Source organism: Macaca nemestrina, chromosome 18, assembly GCF_043159975.1.
Source record: "Macaca nemestrina isolate mMacNem1 chromosome 18, mMacNem.hap1, whole genome shotgun sequence".
NCBI lineage: Eukaryota > Metazoa > Chordata > Mammalia > Primates > Cercopithecidae > Macaca > Macaca nemestrina.
In genome coordinates this window covers 9278051-9296453 of record NC_092142.1, presented here as the reverse complement: position 1 = coordinate 9296453, position 18403 = coordinate 9278051, and the positions used below count along the sequence as shown (strand labels likewise).

The following is an 18403-nucleotide window of genomic DNA, read 5'->3' as shown; positions in this document are numbered from 1 at the left end:
AAAAAGAAACCCTTGTACCTTTTAAGTGTCAACAGTCTAGCCCCCATCCCCACCGCCACCCCCAAGCAACCCCTAATCTACTTCCTGTCTCTAGAGATTTGCCCATTCAGAACATTTCATACAGCTGGAATCACACAACATGCGGCCTTTGTCTTGGCTTCTTTCTCTTAGCATGTTTTCAAGGTTCCTCTGTGTTGTAGCATGCATCAAGATTTAATTCCTGTTAATGAGTGAATAGCTGTCTACTGTATAGATACACAACATTTTGTTCATCCTTTCATCACTCGATGGACATCTGAGCTGTTGCTACCTTTTGGCTATTAGGAGTAATACTGCTATAAACCTTACTCTGTCACCCAGGCTGGAGTGCAGCCGTGCAATCACCAATCACTGCAGTCTCGATCTCCTAGGTTCAAGGGATCCTCCCACCTCAGCCTCCCCAGTAGCTGGGACTACAGGTGGGTGCTACTACTCCTGGCAGTTAAAATACTTTTTTTTTTTTTTTTTTGTAGAGAAGGGGGCTTACTATGTTGTCCAGGCTGGTCTTGAACTCCTGGGCTTAAGAGATCCTCCTGTCTTGGTCTCCCAAAGTGCTGGGATTACAGCCATGAGCCACCTCGCCCAGACCAACAAGTAAAGTATTTATTTATTTATTTTTAACTTTTTTTTTTTTTTTTTTCTCCCGGAGACAGAGACTCGCTGTTGCCCAGGCTGGAGTGCAGTGGCATGAACCTGGTTCACTGCAACCTCCACCTCCCGGGTTCAAGTGATTCTCCTGCCTCAGACTCCCAAGTAACTGGGATTACAGGCACCCACCACCAAGCCCGCCTAATTTTTGTATTTTTCGTAGACATGGGGTTTCGCCATGTTGGCCAGGCTGGTCTCCAACTCCTGAGCTCAAGTGATCCGCCCGCCTCGGCCTCCCAAAAGAGCTGGGATTACAGGCGTGAGCCACCGCGCCCGGCCTCAAGTAAATTTTTTTATGGACAAACATTTTCATTTCTCTTGGGCGCGCAGACACCTAGGACTGGAGTTGCTGGGTCTTGTGGAGACTCCAGGGTTCGTGGTTTGAGGAACCGCCGGGCTCTTTCCACAGCAGCTGCGCGGTTGTTCCCACCAACCGTCTAGGACGGTTCCTTGCCTGGCATGGACCAGTTGGTTTCGCTGCTGGGCCTTTTCCGTAGTGGCCCCAGTAGGGGCTGCAGAGTGAGTCCGGCACAGTCGTCACCGCGCCCTCCGGGGGCACGGTGGTCCCAGGCGAGCTCCGGGGACCTCTCTCCGTCCCCGCGTCCCTCAAAACCTGGTCCTGGGGTTTGGGCTCGCTTTCAGGGGCTGCTCTCGACTGGTCGTGCCCATGGGCTGGTCGCCTCTCTGTGCCTCAGTTTCCTCTCCTGCAAAACAGAGGTAACATTTTTTACCTCCAAAAACAGGACTCAAGGAAGGCTGGAAATGAAACAAGAAAAGAGAACAAAACCAGAATCCCAAACGGGAAAATAAAACCCTGTTTTTCTGGTGTGTGTATGTGTGTATTTTTTCTTTCTCTTTTCGTCATGTGTGTTTTTGTTTGTTTTCTTCTTTCTCTCTTTTCATTCCTTTATCTCCTTTCTGCAAAAAGTGACGCCCCCCGGGCTTATACGGATTTTGGAGCCAAAAGCAGGTGGGAGCCGCACCTGGCGCGCGTGGTGAAGGGAAGGAACGGCAAAGAAGCAGAGACACAGTTCCCCCACTTTGCAGGGGCGTTTCTGCCGGTGGGTGCAGCCCAGCCCCGCCCTGGCCCCTACGCCCCGCGCTCTGCGCCCCACTCTCCCGCCAGTCCCAGGCGCGGACACAAAGGTCCTGTCCGGGCCACTCCTGCCCGCCCCACCCCTTCCGTCCTGGACTCCCTCCTGCAGCCCCATTGGCTGGGGCCTCCTGGGGGCGGGGCTCGGCGCCCCACCCCGCGGGCCACGCCCCCTCCCCAGCTCCGAGCTCCCAGTCCGAGCTAAGCGACTGGCGGAGCAGTACGGATCGCGAGGTAGGGAGCTCTTCTCGGGGACCCAAGGAGGGACAAGGTGGCCGCCCCTGGCCCGAGTCCCCGGGAGCGGCAGATAGGGCCTCGGTCTCCTGTGTCCCCATCGTCCCCCTCCTACAGGGACTTCTAGCTCGGCAACGGAGGGCTCCCGGCTTGGTTTCTCCGGGCCTGTTTGGGGAACGCGGGTTGCTCCTCCCCGGGGCAAGGGGTGGGTGTGGCAACAGCGGCAGGGATTCTTGGCGGACGTCGGGTAGCACTTCCCGCCTGGCCACCTGTTCTCTGCGTGCAGGGGAAGCTCTCCCCGCCCTCCTCACCGCTTTTGCCTTTGGGAGGGAGCCCTGGAGGGGGGACTCGCGGGGCGGTGGGGCGAGGCGCGGGGGGCTTCGCACGCGGGAAGCGGAGCCACCCCCCGCCGGGCCTGGCCGCGCCAGCTGTGGCTCGAGGTTGGGACGGCGGCCAGGCCCGGCGGGGGAGGTGGGGAGCCGTCCTGGCGCCGCGCGATTAGCCGCATCTGGGAGGAGGAGGAGCCGCCGGGCGCGCTCGCCCCGGGTGTTTGCGCCCGGATGGGGGTGGGGGGCCCTAGGCGCTGGAGAAAAACTTCATCCGCGCCCACAGGCCCCCTTTCCGCAGGCTGCGCTGGCGGCCCAGGTTTGCAGGCCGGAAGTGAAACGTTCTTTTTTGATTTTTAAAAAGGAAGCCTCCGGCCCTACGGTTTTCTGGGGTTGGGGTGGATGTGTGTGCGGGGGGAGGCGGAGACGTCCCGCTCCAGGCAGGGCCTCGGGTCTCATAGGTGGGGAAATCTCACTGCCAAACAGGAGGCCTTTCGGAGCCTCAGTGTCCCCATCTGCAGACTGGCCTCTGACTTCTGGCTTAAGAGGGTGTGTGAGAGTAAAAGGAGACGGCTAGCCCCGTACCGGGAGACACGTAAGCTACTGTTTTTTAACTTGCTGTTTTGATATTTCTCAGTCTCTCTGTGCCCAGTCTTGCCCCTCTCATCTGCTCCCCACTCTGAAGCTAGAGGGAACTTGTAAAAGCAATCAGATCAACCCCCCGCTGAAAATCGTCCACCGAAGTCCCATTGTCGTCTAAGTCCCCGACTTCTCAGCAGGCCTTCCTGTTATCTTCCGCCACTACCTTCTCCAGCCGCTCTCTGCCTCTGTTCTCCCTCCCTTCGGGCCTTTGGCCCTCCTCTGAGCTCGGGATCCTCCTTGGAGACCCCGCCGCCCTTTGCACTCCCTGGGTGGCCTCGGTGATGACCATGGGTTCTCGATGCTGGTCCCTTCAGGGCAAGAAAGAGTGGCAGAGCCCGGCTCGGAGTAGATGCTTTGAATGAGCTGCGCTAGGCCCAGCGTGGGGCCCTGGGGTGGAGTTGAGGGTGGTTGATGGTGAGTGCCCTAGGTAGGTGAAAGGCCTTTGTTCCACGGAGTGGCAAAGCCAGTGCATTTGGTTTGTGTTCCAACAGCAGGGACAGGAATGGGAGGGAAGGTGATTTCAGATGGGCCCGTGCCTGATAGTTCCACCATCAGCCGCACAACTATTGTTGACTGAACCCGCCGTGCGCTTGGCATTTTCGCGGCGGCGTCTGCACAGCGTCCGAGCCCTGCGACGCAGCACCGTTCCTGTCCCCTTTGACAGATGAGGAAACTCGGGTGGGGCGGTGAAGTCGCTTGGCAGGGGTCACTGAGGGAGTGGGGAGAAGGCAGGGCTGAATCTCAGGTCTGAGCCAAAGCCCCCCGAGAATGGAGGGAAGGATGGAAGAATTGAGTGGGGGAGGAGTGTAGAGTAGGGTTCTTGTTGAGGAGGGCTTGGGCTTCCCCCCGAGGGGCAGTCCAGACTGAGAGCTGGGGCGGGTGCAGGGTCCCAGGTGGGTGGTGGCGGTGGGGTGACAGGGGTGCTAATGGGGACCCAGGCAGCGGCAATGTTGGAGGCCCCCTTGGGTTCCCGGTACACTCCTCGGGTTTCCGGCCTCTTCCCAGCACTCAGGGGCTCCTGAGGGCGGAAGAGCTATTCCCAGCTTGGCTGGGCCTGGGAGGGGGCTCCGGGCGGACGTGTGCGCCGGGCTGCACCTTCCCCACCCGCCTGTTTGCACTTATCTATGGCAGCTGGATTCAGGTCCTTGGCCCGCGGTGGACTGGCTCCGGCCTGGCTCCCCCCCCCCGCTTTGCCTCCCATCCCTCCCCCTGGACTCTCCAACCCCCATCCCTTCCTGTCCCTCCTCCCCTTCTCACTCTTTGCTCCTCCCTCGCCAGACCCCCGCTCTCCCCGGAACAATGGAGGGGAATGTGGGTAGGCCAGCCTGGCGCTGCTGCGTCAACCTCTGGCTCGTTCTCGGCCTCCGTGGCTTCCAGGGACCCTTCTACCTGGGCTCAGCTGACCCGCCCCGCCTCTCGGCCCACGTGCCGGCAGTTCTGCCAGGCTGGGGCTCAGCTGCGCTGGGGACTGGGATGGATCAGCTCAGTGTCTCTGTTTACAGAGAAGGAACCCAGGTGCACTGAGGTAACTTTGCTATTCTTCTAGTCTCACCTCCATCCCTGCGCAATTTCCCTTCCACCTCTTGCACTGGTAAGCCTTGGGCTGTGAGATGGACCAGTGTAGCAGGACTACTGCGGTGTTCCCTGGGCCAGGGACAGCTGCCTCACTGGGAGCGCCTTAGAAATGCAGAGTCTTGGCCAGGAATCTCGAGCTTGTAATCCCAGCACTTTGGGAAGCCGAGGTGGGAGGGTTGCTTGAGCATGAGAGGGCGAGACCCACCTGGACAACATAATGAGACCTTGTCTCTACAAAAAATTAAAAAATTAGCTGCGTGTGGTGGCACACGCCTGTAGTCCCAGCTACATGGGAGGCTGAGGTGAGAGGATCCCTTGAGCCCAGGCGGTTGAGGCTGCAGTGAGCCATGAGTGCGCCACCAAACTCCAGCATGGGTGACAAAGCAAGACCCTGTCTCAAAAAAAAAAAAAAAAAAAAGAAAGGAATCTCAGGCCCCACCCCACACCTGCTGAGTGGCAATCTGCATTTGAACAAGATCCCCAGAGATTCCTGACTGCACTAAAGTAGCAAGTAGAATCACTGGCTTAAACTTCTGTGCCTTAGTTTCCTCATCTGTAAAACAGGGGTGCTAAAAGTGCCTCCCCTGTTGGGTTGATGTTTAGATGCATGTATTTGATGTTTGTAAACCCCCAACAGGGCCTGTCGTGGAAGTCTGTGGACAGTGGCTGTAGGGTGTATGAAAGCACTATAGCCTGCCCTGTCCCTATAGTGCAGGCCACTATCCACCCACTACACCTGTCAGCAGTGGGCTGTCCCCGGGCTGGAAGCTGTCCCAACACCATGCCCAACCCTGGCATTCCCCAGCCAGCAACGCTTGGAAGACTCAAGACACCCTCATTTTGCAGAGCAGGCTTGGAGAGGTTCTTGCTTTGCCAAGAATGAGGTGTCTGACTTGAACTGAACTTTTGTTCCCCTGCCCTCTATCATCCTGTCTTCAATAAAGGGGCTGAAGCTATTAAGAATGGAGTCTCTGGCCAGGCACGGTGGTTCAAGCCTGTAATCCCAGCACTTTGGGAGGCTGAAGCGGGTAAATCACCTGAGATCAGGAGTCCGAGACCAGCTTGGCTAAAATGGTGAAACCCCATCTCTATTAAAAATACAAAAATCAGCTGGGTGAGGTGGTGCACGCGGGTAGTCCCAGCTACTCGGGAGGCTAAGGCAGGAGAACTGCTTGAACCTTGGGGACGCTAAGGCAGGAGAACTGCTTGAACCTGGGAGACGCTAAGGCAGGAGAACTGCTTGAACCTGGGAGACGCTAAGGCAGGAGAACTGCTTGAACCTGGGGAACGCTAAGGCAGGAGAACTGCTTGAACCTGGGAACGCTAAGGCAGGAGAACTGCTTGAACCTGGGGAACGCTAAGGCAGGAGAACTGCTTGAACTTGGGGGACGCTAAGGCAGGAGAACTGCTTGAACCTGGGGGACGGATCTTGAGCTGAGATCGCGCCACTGTACTCCATCCTGGGCAACAACGGGAGACTCTGTCTCACAAAAACAAAAATGAATGGAGTCTCCTTCAGTGAGCTCCCTCTCACTAGAGTGTAAATGGCTGATAGTGCTGCTAAAGCCCTACTTGCACTAAGCACCTGGCTGCTTGGCTCCCGTTGATGTGGGTGGTGGGTTTTCAGGCCAGGAGGGCAGGAAGTTGGGGAGTAGGTTACAGGGGTGCTGCATGATTGGGTCATAAGTCTCCAGACATGGGGCTAGGCTGAGCAGGAGCTGGGAAAGCCAGAGTCTTGGTACCCAGCTGAACTCCAGAACCTTCCAGGAGGAGCTGCAGAGCCTACGGAAAATTCCCAGGCTATTTTGGGCGGAGGCCCCTTCTCCCTGATGACACACCCGTCCCTGGGGCAGTCAGGTTGGGCGTGGCTTCCTGCCCCCACCACCCTGGGCTCCCTCCCTTGGCCGGGCACTCATCAGAGCCTGGGGGCTGACTGGCGAAGGGGTTGCTTGGCCAGCTGGGTACCTCCTGGTGCAGCCTCTCCCCCTTACCCTGCTGGCTTTTTCTCCGAAGCATTTCCGCTGTCTGACCTACTCTCTATTTCACCACGGTCTTCATTAGCCGGGCGACCCTGGGCAAGTTACTGGACTCTTTGTGTCTCGGTTCTCGCATTAGTGAACTGGGAATGGAATGAGCTGAGCTGTGTGAAGTGTTGTTAGTAGTAAGCAGTCTGGCCCCAGGACACTGCTGTGGTGGTGGCAGTCATGGTCTGTTCCACTCCTTTATCTGTTGATTGAATAGGAAGTGGCAGCATTCATCAAGGTCCCCTATGGCAGCACAGGTGCCCAGCGTGCTGTGAGGTGAGGCTCCCCTGGTCCATGTACGTGTGCATACGGACGGCAACAAGTTCGTGCATGCGTACACGTGTGTGTGCGCTCAGATGCAGATCCAGCCATGTGTGGGTGCATATATATGTGTACACGTGCCTACACACAACACACATACCCATATGCATACACCTACATACGTGTGCACACAGAAGCACACATGTACACACAGCCTGGCAGTCATGACGTACCTTGGGCGTGACATTTCGTCTGAGTTTGTTGCAGGCCAGACGCTCATCCTTGGTCTGGCCCGAAGCTTCCAGCCAGCCTGAGCAGCGGGTCTGTTTGCAGCCTTCCTCCCTCCCCCAGCTGTGGGGAGCTGAAGGCTAGTCACAGAGGGCGGGCCCTGTCTTCTGCTGGGGACACTCCAAGGCCATGCCTGGTATTGCTGGGAGAGCAGTGGCTGGCTGGCAGCTGGGACCGTGCTGGTGGTGTATGTGTGTATTGTAGAGGGGACACAGCAGTGGCCGGCCAGAGCCTCAGAGCCGGCTTCTGGGTGCCTGGCTACCCACCCCTAGCGGTTTTCTTTCCAGCTGGACTTTGCCCGGCCCTCCCCCGCACTGAGGTCACTCACTCTTCTCTACTGGGCCTACTGGGGAGTGGGTGGCCCTTGGCCAGGCCTCTTCTGGCCTCCCCAGCTGGACTCCAGCCCAGATGGGCCATAAGATGCTGGATAAAGCTCCTGGGACTCCCAGGTGGCACCGCCCCTACCCCTAGTCACGTCTGCTCCCTGTGCCTCAGTTTCTTCCACTATCAGGTGAGCAGGAATGTAGCCACCTCCTGCTGTGCTGGGCATGGTGCTGAGCACACACACCAGTGCAGTGGCCGCCAGCTGGGGCTTTGGATCCTAATGCTGGCTAAGAATGAGCCTTGGAAGCCGGGTGCGGTGGCTCACACCTGGAATCCCAGCACTTTGGGAGGCCAAGGTGGGCCAGTCGCTTGAGCCCAGGAGTTCAAGACCAGCCTGGGCAACGTATTGAAACCCTGTCTCTACATAAAATACAAAAAATGAGCTGGGTGTGTGGCACATGACTGTAGTCCCACAGTCCAGGAGGCTGGGGTGGGCGAATCACCTGAGCCCAGGAGGTTGAGAGGGTTCAGTGAACCATGATCATGCCACTGCATTCCAGCCTGGGTGACCAAGTGAGATCCTATCTGGGAAAAAAAAAAAAAAAAAAAAAAAAGAGCCAGCCTTGGGGCTATTCCTGGACCGTCCAGAGACCCTGCTCTGTGCCAGCGCCTGTCCTGGGCCCTTGGGACATAGAGGGCCCTGGGCTGCCCTCAGACTCCTCACTGCTACAGGCCATGGGCTTCCCTTGGCATCTCCCAAGGATTGGGTGCACTTGGGGTGTTGAGGGGGCTAGGGTGGAGAAAGAAGGGGACCCCCCATTTTGGATTTGTGCCATTCACCCAGGGGAAGGTGGGCATAGTTAGGGGTGTGCAGACAGGCAAATGGGTGTGACAAGTGGAAGACGCAAGGAGGATGACGCAGCATGGTTCCTGAGCGGGCCGTGCCCTTTCCACCGCCTCTCCTGCCTCCCGTTCCTAGTCCCCCACCTACCACATGGTGTCCCCACTGACCTCAGTCCCACCCAGGCCCTGCCAGCACAGGGCCTTTGCACAGGCTGTTCCCCCACACCTGGAACAGCCTCCCTCTGGTTTTCAAATGGCTACCCCTTTCTTGCTGTTCAGCGTGCTGCGGGTACCCTGATTAGCGTGTGTACTCCCACCCTTCTGCCCCATCCCCTTCTGTTTCTTTACAGCCCTTTTGGGATCTGTAATGAGCTGGTTTATGTTTATTTAACTGTTTATTCCCTGCCTTCAGGTTCAGCCCTTTGTCTCTGTGGACTTGAACAGTGAACAGGGCTCAGTATTGGGCATGTATCTGTTGAGTGACTTTATGATGACAATTATAACAGCGGTCATAGCTGACTTTATTGCTCACTGAACCTGGGTGGACAGTGTGCCTAGTGCTTAGTGTGTATTATTTTGTTTTCACTTCAGCCAGATGGTGTGAAGTCGGGACTATTATAATTCCCATTTTCCGGATGTGGAAACTGAGGCCCAGAGAGATTAAGTAACTTGTCCGAGACCACACAGCAGGCAAGGGGTAGGATTAGAAGTCAGCTGTGCTTCATTAGCTGAGCGTGGTGGCGGGCACCTGGAACCCCTGCTACTTGGGAGGCTGAGGCAGGAGAATCGCTTGAACCCAGAAGGCAGAGGATGCAGTGAGCTGAGATTGTGCCGTTGCACTCCAGCCTGGGCAACAGAGCTGGACTCCGTCTCAAATTAACAACAAAAAAAAAGGAAGTCAGCTATGCTTGACTCCAGGAGAAAGGAGGGAGGGAGACTTTGGATAGAACAAGGCAGAGCAGTGCCTCTCACCGTGGAGTTGCCAGGCCACTGTTCCCATGTGCTGTCCTGGGAGGCCTGGACAGGGCCCTCCCCTCCCAGGGCCAGCCTGTTTCCTGGAACTCTGGGCATTGAACATTCTGGGACTCTATGACCTGTGCTGGTGGGTCATGCGGGGGTCCTGGCCCCTAGGCCAGCAGCTGGGGCTTTTTTTGAGGTGGGGGCTCCCTGGACTCAGGGTCCTCCCTGGCCGTGGCTGCAGCTGAGAGAAGGGACAGGAGGTAGGATGCCACCTCCTCCAGAAGGCCAGCCAGCTACCTCCTTCCCAGCCCACAGAGCTGAGGCCGGACAGGGGAGGGTGGAGCAATGTCGGGGAGGAGTTTTGACATCTCAGGGAGGGGGCAGCCCTTTTCCTCTGAGCAGTCGGGCCTGGTTCTTGGGTGGCTGTTGTTGAAGGCGGTTCGGGGGGTGTGGGGGGATTTCTGGGTGATGTAGGTCGAAGACTGCTATAAATGAGGGGACCGGGGTGGCAAACTGAGGTTGAGGGTTGTGAGAGCTTCAGTTCTTTTCCACGAGCAGCTGGAAACCTGGATTTTGAGGAAACCCCCTGGGATGTTGAAGATAGTTCAGGCCGGGCGTGGTGGCTCATGCCTATAATCCTAGCACTTTGGGAGGAAGAGGTGGGAGAATCCCTTGAGCCCAGGAGTTTGAGATCAGCATGGGCAACATAGCAATACCCTGTCTCTATAAATTAAAAAAAAAAAAAAGAAAAATTAGGCATACAGGTTGAGGCTAGAGCGCACTGTGATTATGCCCCTGCACTCCAGCCTGGGTGACAGTGAGACACTCTCTCTCAAAAAAAAAAATTATTTATTGTTTTTGAGACAGAGTCTCACTCTGTCACCCTGGCTGGAGTGCTGTGGCATGATCTCGGCTCATTGCAACTCACACCTCCCTGGTTCAAGCAATTCTCCAGCCTCAGCCTCCCGAGTAGCTGGGATTACAGGCACCCGCCACCACACCCAGCTAATTTTGTATTTTTAGTAGGGACTGGTTTTCTCCATGTCGGCCAGGCTGGTCTCAAACCCCTGACCTCAGATGATCCACCTGCCTCGGCCTTCCAAACTGCTGGGATTACAGGCGTGAGCCACGGCGCCTGGCCCATTCTTCAAATGTAAATTTGAAAACCCCGTGGGACCTGAGTCAAACCTATTCAGGGCTGCTGCTGTCCCTCCTGGCTGTGTGGCGTTGAGTGGCTTCCTGAGTTAGGCTTCGACCTACTTCATCTCGTACCCCCATCACCAGCCCTGTGCGGGTGCCAAGTGATGCCCACCCAGCTGCCCAACTTTGCAGATTTGGAAACTGAGCCCAGAGAGGGGAAAGGACTTACCAAAGGGTGTCACTCTTCCCTCTGAACCTTGAGCTGAGGCCACGTTAGAGCCGACGCCTTTGCATTCAATATTCAGTGTTCACTGTGTACAGCGAGTGTCCTGCTCTTGACACATTGTCAAAAGCACAGCAGTAGTTAAGGAATTCCCTCCCTCCAGCCCTCCCGCCGGGTTTATGGGTGCATACTAGGGGTCACGGAAGGAATTTGATTTCATAACGGCAGCGGTGACTTGGGCTGCATGGAAATTCACTGGGCCTGATGGAGCTGGATGGAGACGGACGCAGCCTTGGAAATCTTCTCTTTCCCTTTGGGTCCTTTGGGCTCCCCCAGCAGGCCCCCCTGTCCTGGGTGCAGGCTTGTGACAGCTGCTCAGGGATGCAAACAGGGTGCCTGAGCTCCTTCTGCGATGTGTTCCGCAGTTTCCTGAAGGTGGACGCTGCGAGAGGGTCGTGTTTTTGCCTCTGCCTCCCTGTAGTGTCTGGCTCACAGCAGCGTCAGGGAGGGTCTGTGCAGTGGCTGAGTTTGGATCTAGGTGGTTGGCATTAAAATCTCCTTGGCTTTGGGTTTTCTTTTTTTTTTGAGACAGTCTTGCTCTGTCGCCCAGGCTGCAGTGCAGTGGTGCAATCTCAGCTCACTGGAACCTCCGCCTCCCGGGTTCAAGCAATTCTCGTGCTTCAGCCTCCAAGTAGATGGGATTACAGGTGCCTGCCACCACGCCCAGCTAATTTTTGTATTCGTATTAGAGACGGGGTTTTGCCACGTTGGCCAGGCTAGTCTCGAACTCCTGACCTCAAGTGATCTGCCTGCCTCAGCCTCCCAAAGTGATGGGATTGCAGGCGTGAACCACTGCGCCGGGCCCCTGGCTTTGGGTTTTCGGCTCACCTTCCTGACCTGCCTCCTTCCCTCCCACAAATATTCCCTGTGTGTCCCGAGTGTGCCGGGATCCTTGCCTTGTGCTGGGGACACGCTGGGGACTGATGCCATCCTGGTCATGGGGGAGGATGTGGCATTTTCATGAAGAACTATGATCAAGGGGGGCCCACGACTGCTTCAGGAGCCCAGAGGAGGCACCTGAGCCCGCCGGCATGCTCCCAGGCAAGGTGGCAGCAGTGCTGAGGTGATGGAGAGGAATGAGCCTCAGATACTGGACTCTCAGACCTGGACATGGGGGTAAGCACTGGGCTCCTACCTCTAAAGGCATGAGCCCCGAGAGCCTCTTCTCCTTCCAGGTCAGCCATGTCATCTGAGCCTCCCCCACCACCACAGCCCCCCACCCATCAAGCTTCAGTCGGGCTGCTGGACACCCCTCGGACCCGCGAGCGCTCGCCTTCCCCTCTGCGGGGCAACGTGGTCCCAAGCCCACTGCCCACTCGCCGGACGAGGACCTTCTCAGCGTGAGTCTGGAGTGGGCTGGGGACACTTTCTCAGATGGGTCTCTTGCTTGAGGCCAGAGATTCACTGTGTCTCTGGCCATTTTTGGGCGCCAGTGTTCCAGGCTGTCCAATAGGCAGACCTGGGGGTGGGCTGGGCTGTGGGCTGATGGTGAGAAACTAGGAAGGCGCCTTCTAAATTCAGGGTACTGCCCAGCCCAGAAGAACCTGTTGGGAGTGGCAATGGGTGGGCAGTTGCTGGGGTCAGAATCACTGGGCTCTGACCACACATGAGTGTCTGTTTCCCTGTAAGACTGAAATCTGCAGCTGCAAAATGGGCGCAGTACCAGGGCTGCAAAGGACCCAACAATGTCTGGCAGATGCAGGTCTTAGGCCCTGTGAGTGGAGGATGCTCCTGTTATTAATAATTAATCATTAGTTTCTGGAGGGATGCTCAGTGATCTTTTAGTTCAACTCCCTCTTTCCAGGTGGGAAAACAGGCCCGAGAAAATTTGCCAGGGTCATCCAAAGAGTCATTTTCACCAGAGTCTATGTGAGCGGCTCCCAGAGTTGTGCAGTCCTCAACCTGTGTGACTGTACATGGCGGTCCTGGCCAGGGCTTGATGGGGCACAGCTGTGGGCAGGGGCTGGAATGAGCTTCGTGTGCCCAGGAGAGCTGGTGGCTGTCCTAGAGCGCTGATGGGGCCCCTCACACTTCCCTCTCTCTGTCAGGACGGTGCGGGCTTCACAGGGCCCCGTCTACAAAGGAGTCTGCAAATGCTTCTGCCGATCCAAGGGCCACGGCTTCATTACCCCAGCTGATGGTGGCCCCGACATCTTCCTGCACATCTCTGAGTGAGTGAGCGGCCGGTCTGGGTGGCCTGACTGGGGCAGGCGCTTCCTTGGCCCTGTGGAGGTGGGGATGGCGTGTGACTGTGATGGGCGCTGGGTGTGAGGACGAATGGCCAGGCCTGTGTGAGTCTGCCTTTGGCTGGTGCTCCAGTTGTGCTCCTGTGGTTGTGTTGGGTTGGGGTTGTGAGACTGTACAGAGCTGTGTCAGGGGATGTGAGGCTGGGGGCGACACGGTACCTGTGATTGTGCCTGGGTGTGTCTTTATGAATGGGTAAGGTTTTGTGTGTGCCGGGCGTGGTGGCTCATGCCTGTAATCCCCGCACTTTGGGATACCAAGGTGGGCAGATCACCTGAGGTCAGGAGTTCAAGACCAGCCTGACCAACATGGTGAAATCCTGTCTCTACAAAAATACCAAAAAAAAAAAAGTAGCCGGGCATGATGGCGGGTGCCTGTAATCCCAGCTACTTGGGATGCTAAGGCAGGAGAATCGCTTGAACCCGGGAGGCAGAGGCTGTGGTGAGCCGAGATCTCGCCATTGCACTCCAGCCTGGGCAACAAGATTGAAACTACATCTCAAAAAAAAAAAAAAGAAAAAATACAGAGAGATCTGCTCAAGATCACATAGCCAGAAAGTGATGGAAATGGGTTTGGGGGTGCCCAGCTATGCTTGTGGGAGACAGGGTGGTGGCAGCTGTGCATGGTGCATGTGTGTGCGTGTATGGTTTGTGTGTGTGTGTGTGTGTGTGTGTGTGAGAGCAGCAAGGACTGCTAGGGTGAGTCCGAGTGCCCATTGTATCTGGCCAATGGGGAAGGATACCCTGTGAGCCTGGGGAGCCCTGTTTAGCCTGGGGACCAGGCCGGCTTCCTGCCCTCCTTTGCGGGAGGTGGACTGGTGAGGCTGGGGGCTGTCCTGCTCCTTTGCTCCAGGAAGGAAGTTTGGGGCGGACCCCTTTCTCCTGCTGCATGCTCACTGACGTCCTTCCTTCCTGAGTGTCTTGAAGCCCTTGGGGAGCCTGGGGCGGGGCGCACACATCCTAGGGCTGGACTGGAAGGCACCCAGCCCCCCATGCTTCACCTCTGATCCTCTGGGCAGCCTTTAGACAGACGAGGACCCTCGATCTGTACCCCCTTCCTACGTGCTGCTTTGGCCTAAGCACCCCCAAGTCTTTTACTTCAGGCAGTCGCAGACAGAGTCCTACTCCGCACAGCACACCCACAAACACAGAAACCACATTTCTGAAAAGAGGGGCCCGCTGTGATGGGGCCCACCCTCTGCCCCATGCTTACATATCAGATTGGCAGGCAGGAAAAAAAGGCCAAGGCGACGCATTTCGCAGATGAACGCACGCATGGATGTGTAAATGTATTTTCATACTGCCTCGTCCCAGAAAATGTTTTGAATCAGTAAGGAAAACATAGAGGTTGGGACAAAGAAATACTTAGAAAGATGGAAAAAAGAAGATGGAAATACTGTGATGTCTAGTTCTGCTGCTAGAAGTGGGCTGCAGATTTATTTCTGAGCTCCCTGGTGACCAAACCAAAGAGGGAAACACTCTTCACCATACGATTCTCCAATCAAAACAAACCAGTTACTAGGGGAGCTGGCTGGCCCTGGCATTTAGCATATGAAGGGGGTTTTCCTCTGGGGGGATTCTCATCAATGGGACATCAAGATGCCAGTCTCATGTGAGAGGGTGACTTGTGTCCCCTAGAAAGTAAGGGAACCAGGCTGGGTGCTGTGGCTCACACCTGTAATCCCAGCACTTTGGGAGGCCGAGGTGGGCGGATCACCTGAGGTCAGGTGTTCGAGACCAGCATGGCCAACACGTGAAACCCCGTCTCTACTAAAAATACAAAAATTAGCCGGGCGTGGTGATGTGTGCCTATAGTCCCAGCTACTCCGGAGGCTGAGGCAGGAGAATCGCTTGAACCTGGGAGGCGGAGGTTGCAGTGAGCTGAGATCGCACCACTGTGCTCCAGCCTGGGCAACAGAGCGAGACTCCGTCTCAAAAAAAAAGAAAGAAAGAAAGGAAACTTCCTGGGAGTGGTCACAGGGAGAGGCCCCTCCAGGAACTAGCTTCAAGCACCAAAGGGACCTTCTCGAAGGCTCCCTGGAGGCCGGGTGTGGCAGCTCACGCTTGTTATCCCAGCACTTCGGGAGGCCGAGGCAGGTGGATCACTTAAGGTCAGGAGTTCGAGACCAGCCTGGCTAACATGGTGAAACCCCGACTTTACTAAAAATACAAAAATTAGTTGGGTGTGGTGGCACCTGCCGATAGTCCCAGATACTTGGCTGAGGCAGGAGAATCACTTGAACTCGGGAGGTGGATGCAGTGAGCCGAAATCACACCACTGCATTCTAGCTTGGGTGACAGAACGAGACTGTCCCCCCCAAAATAAATAAATAAGGCTTGCTGGGAAACCGGGAAAATTGAGAACAAAGACACAATGTGGTTTCTGAGACTCCTGGAACCAAGGGCTGCTATGCTGAGGACCTCAGAAAAGCCCTGCCCAGGCCACCCCTCAACTCCGATTCTTACTCCACGATGGCCTCGTTTCTCTCTGGCTTGGACTGGCCGTCTTTACTCTTCATCCGCAAGCCCAGTCTCTCTCCCACGTTTCATGTCACCATGTGAGCACCCACAGGTGGCTGAGCTCTTTCAGTTGCAACATCAAAAGTCCCAGGGAAGGAGCTGATTGGGCCAGGGCCTCCTTGGCTAGGACAGAGGCAGTTCTCTGGAAAGAGGTTCCCGGTGGTTGGTCGGATGGTGTCCGCTTTGGTGGCCCTATGACCAGAAGGGTGCTGGTGTCTTGGGTGTGGCATCTTGGGAAAGGGAGCCTTGTCCCGGTGTGAGCACTGACTGCTTTATTTGTGCCCCTGTAGTGTGGAAGGGGAGTATGTCCCAGTGGAAGGCGACGAGGTCACCTATAAGATGTGCTCCATCCCGCCCAAGAATGAGAAGCTGCAGGCTGTGGAAGTCGTTATCACCCACCTGGCACCAGGCACCAAGCATGAGACCTGGTCCGGACACGTCGTCAGTTCCTAGGAGATGCTGGAAGCACCCCTTCTCCTGTGCTTGTGGGAGACTTTGCGGGGAGGCGGCGGCAGACACTGGAGATGACATTCTTCCATACGAGACGGGGCTTCGGCAGGGCATGGTCCCTTTCAAGTATCTCCTGGAGGAAGGGGTTTGGGGGGCAGGCGTGGGGTGTTCCGGCCACCAGCACAGCCTCTGACCATCACAACAACCTCTCACCATCTGAAGTGCATTAAAAGCATTTAAAAAGGAGAGGTGCCCACTGGTGGCTGAGTGGAGATTCCAACCCCAGCCCAGGGAGTGGATCAAGGGTGATATTTCTCCAGCTGCTCAGACACAGGGGCTCAACCCACAGACCCTCTTCCTCCTGGAGCTAGAGGCTCCAGATTCCCGGATCTGGCCCACTGGCAGCTGACGTGGACCTTGCGTGACTTCCCCAAGGCAAATTTCCACCTAAGTGCCCCTTGCACCTCTCCTTGGGCCTGGGCAAAGCAGTTTTCTAATTCTTGGCTTGGTTCTAGGGGAGCTGGCTTAAAGCGAGGGGAAACGGGGGGGCGGTCTTTGGATGGGATGGGTTTTGCCTTTTGGTGCCTTTGCAGTGGGAGGCGGCATAGCTGCCTGTCTGGGGAAGACAGTTTATCCGGCACAGCAGGCTGGTACTGGGAGGCTGAACCCCTCTTAGAGCCTGACCTTTTCATCTGCCTTCTGGTCGTGTGACCATCATTCAACAGCCATTTCACAGCCCCTGTCATTATGGCGGCAGGGTGGGGGTGGTGGGAAGGGCCTGTGGAGAGGGCAGGTCTTTGTTTAAAAACTTTGTCCCGATCCACCCAGAAAAGAGTGGGTAGCTTGCATCCTGACAGCCTGGCAAAGTCAAGAAAGTTGAAGGAGAAACATACCTTTTTTGGAAAGAGGGTTTTCTTTAAAACTAGTGTTAAGAAATGCTTAGGGATTTTTTTTTTCTTATTTTTCGTAACTAAAGTTTGCACCCAGAGCTGGCTCTGTTTGTACCTTGCTGCCAACATTGCAAACTTTTTTTTTTTTTTGTGGGGTGGGAGACAGTCTTGCTCTGTTGCCCAGGCTGGAGTGAAGTGGCCTGATCTCGGCTCACTGCAACCTCTGCCTCCAGGGTTCCAGCAATTCTGCCTCAGCCTCCTGTGTAGCTGGGATTACAGGCGTGCACCACCACACCCGGTTAATTTTTGTATTTTTAGTAGAGACCGGGTTTCATCATGCTGGGCGGGATGGTCTCGAACCCCTGACCTCAGGTGATCTGCCCATCTCGGCCTCTCAAATGCTGGGATTACAGGTGTGAGCCATCGCGCCCGGCCTGCAAACTTTTCTGTAGGTATTTCTGGTAAACACATCCTTAGATTATCTTTGCTGTGGTTTTGGTTTGGCTTTAGTCATGATTTAAAAGTAGAAATAGCTGGGTATTATGTTTTGAAATTCATGACCTATATGTAGTCTAAGAATCCACTCGTCAACGCAGGGAAGCAAACTTTTGGAAACTGGCTTTTGGGCGGACAGTAAATGTCCAGAAAAGAGGTCGTTTGATGCTGGAAGCACAGATAGCTTCATCAGGTACTTCTCATCTCTGATGAGTTTGTCCTTTCACCCTAAGAACTGCTGCCTTTGAAAGGGGGTGGAAGGGAGTTGTTTTAAAATAGGCAAATACACGTGTTGATTGCGAGCGTGTGGAGAAAAAGGCAGTTCCCACCGCAGTTAGGTCCTGGCCATGTTTCCTCGCCTGCGATGCTCTTTGTCCTCACCCTCCTCTCCTGCCTCTGTCCTCTGCTGAGTCAAAGGTGGCCTTTTTCTCTCCAACCTTGAATTGTTACCTGGGCCCATCTGCTGGTACAGTCCACACTTCCAAAGCCAAGACCCGAGAGGGCTCCTTTGCTGCCCCAAGCCTCTCTCTCACTCTGTCCTCGCCTTGGCATGGGTGGCATTGCTGTGACCCTGTGTGCTGGCGCTCTGGCAGGCTGTGGCCGGCAGTGAGCTGGGGGATTGCATTCTGCTATTCAGGGGTGACCTTTGGATTCTGTCTCGGCAGAATCCTTTGTCATCGGCTCTTGCTCTGTCCTTCCTGTTTGGCCACAGCTCTTTCAGTCAGTGGGTATTCTAGAACTGCAGGATGTCACAGCTGGAAGGGATGCGATACCAGTTTTCAGAAGGGGAAACTCCTGGAGGCTCTGGGAGGGACGGAGGTTGTTGCTGACCAAGGAATAGCTAGAACTGAGGATTCCTGAATCCAGATCTTGCCTCCCATCAGCCGTCTTTCTCCCAATAAAGTTTTGTTTTGTGTAAGGCAGTGCGTGTGTTTGTGTGGAGGTTGGCTCACCAGGTTTTTCCTTTTAAGTCGTCAGGTGAGGGTGTCTCCCCCGGGTGAGGCTGACACATTCCACTTGGCAGTCTGTTTTTTTAGGGGGTGATGAATAAGAATATGGGATCATCTGTTTTTCTTTAGTCATCATTCTGTAGCATGAGAAAGCTTAGCAGGAAGGAGAATGCAG

At 55.7% G+C, this 18403-nt stretch overlaps 1 protein-coding gene across 3 annotated transcripts; it reads left to right on the top strand.

The window, feature by feature from the left end:
- The first annotated feature begins 1948 nt into the window (after positions 1–1948).
- Positions 1949–18201, top strand: LOC105467796 (calcium regulated heat stable protein 1). 3 transcript variants are annotated; one of them, XM_011717514.3, is made up of 4 exons: positions 1949–2014; positions 11856–12020; positions 12729–12851; positions 15734–18201. In XM_011717514.3, exons 2-4 carry the CDS (start codon positions 11863–11865, stop codon positions 15894–15896), a joined length of 444 nt encoding a protein of 147 aa, XP_011715816.1. In that variant the 5' UTR covers positions 1949–2014; positions 11856–11862; the 3' UTR covers positions 15897–18201. The 3 variants fall into 3 exon arrangements, with proteins under 3 accessions (XP_011715816.1, XP_011715818.1, XP_011715815.1); XM_011717516.3 differs by lacking the exon at positions 1949–2014 and adding an exon at positions 2715–2935; XM_011717513.3 differs by lacking the exon at positions 1949–2014 and adding an exon at positions 9368–9517.
- The last annotated feature ends 202 nt before the right edge of the window (positions 18202–18403 follow it).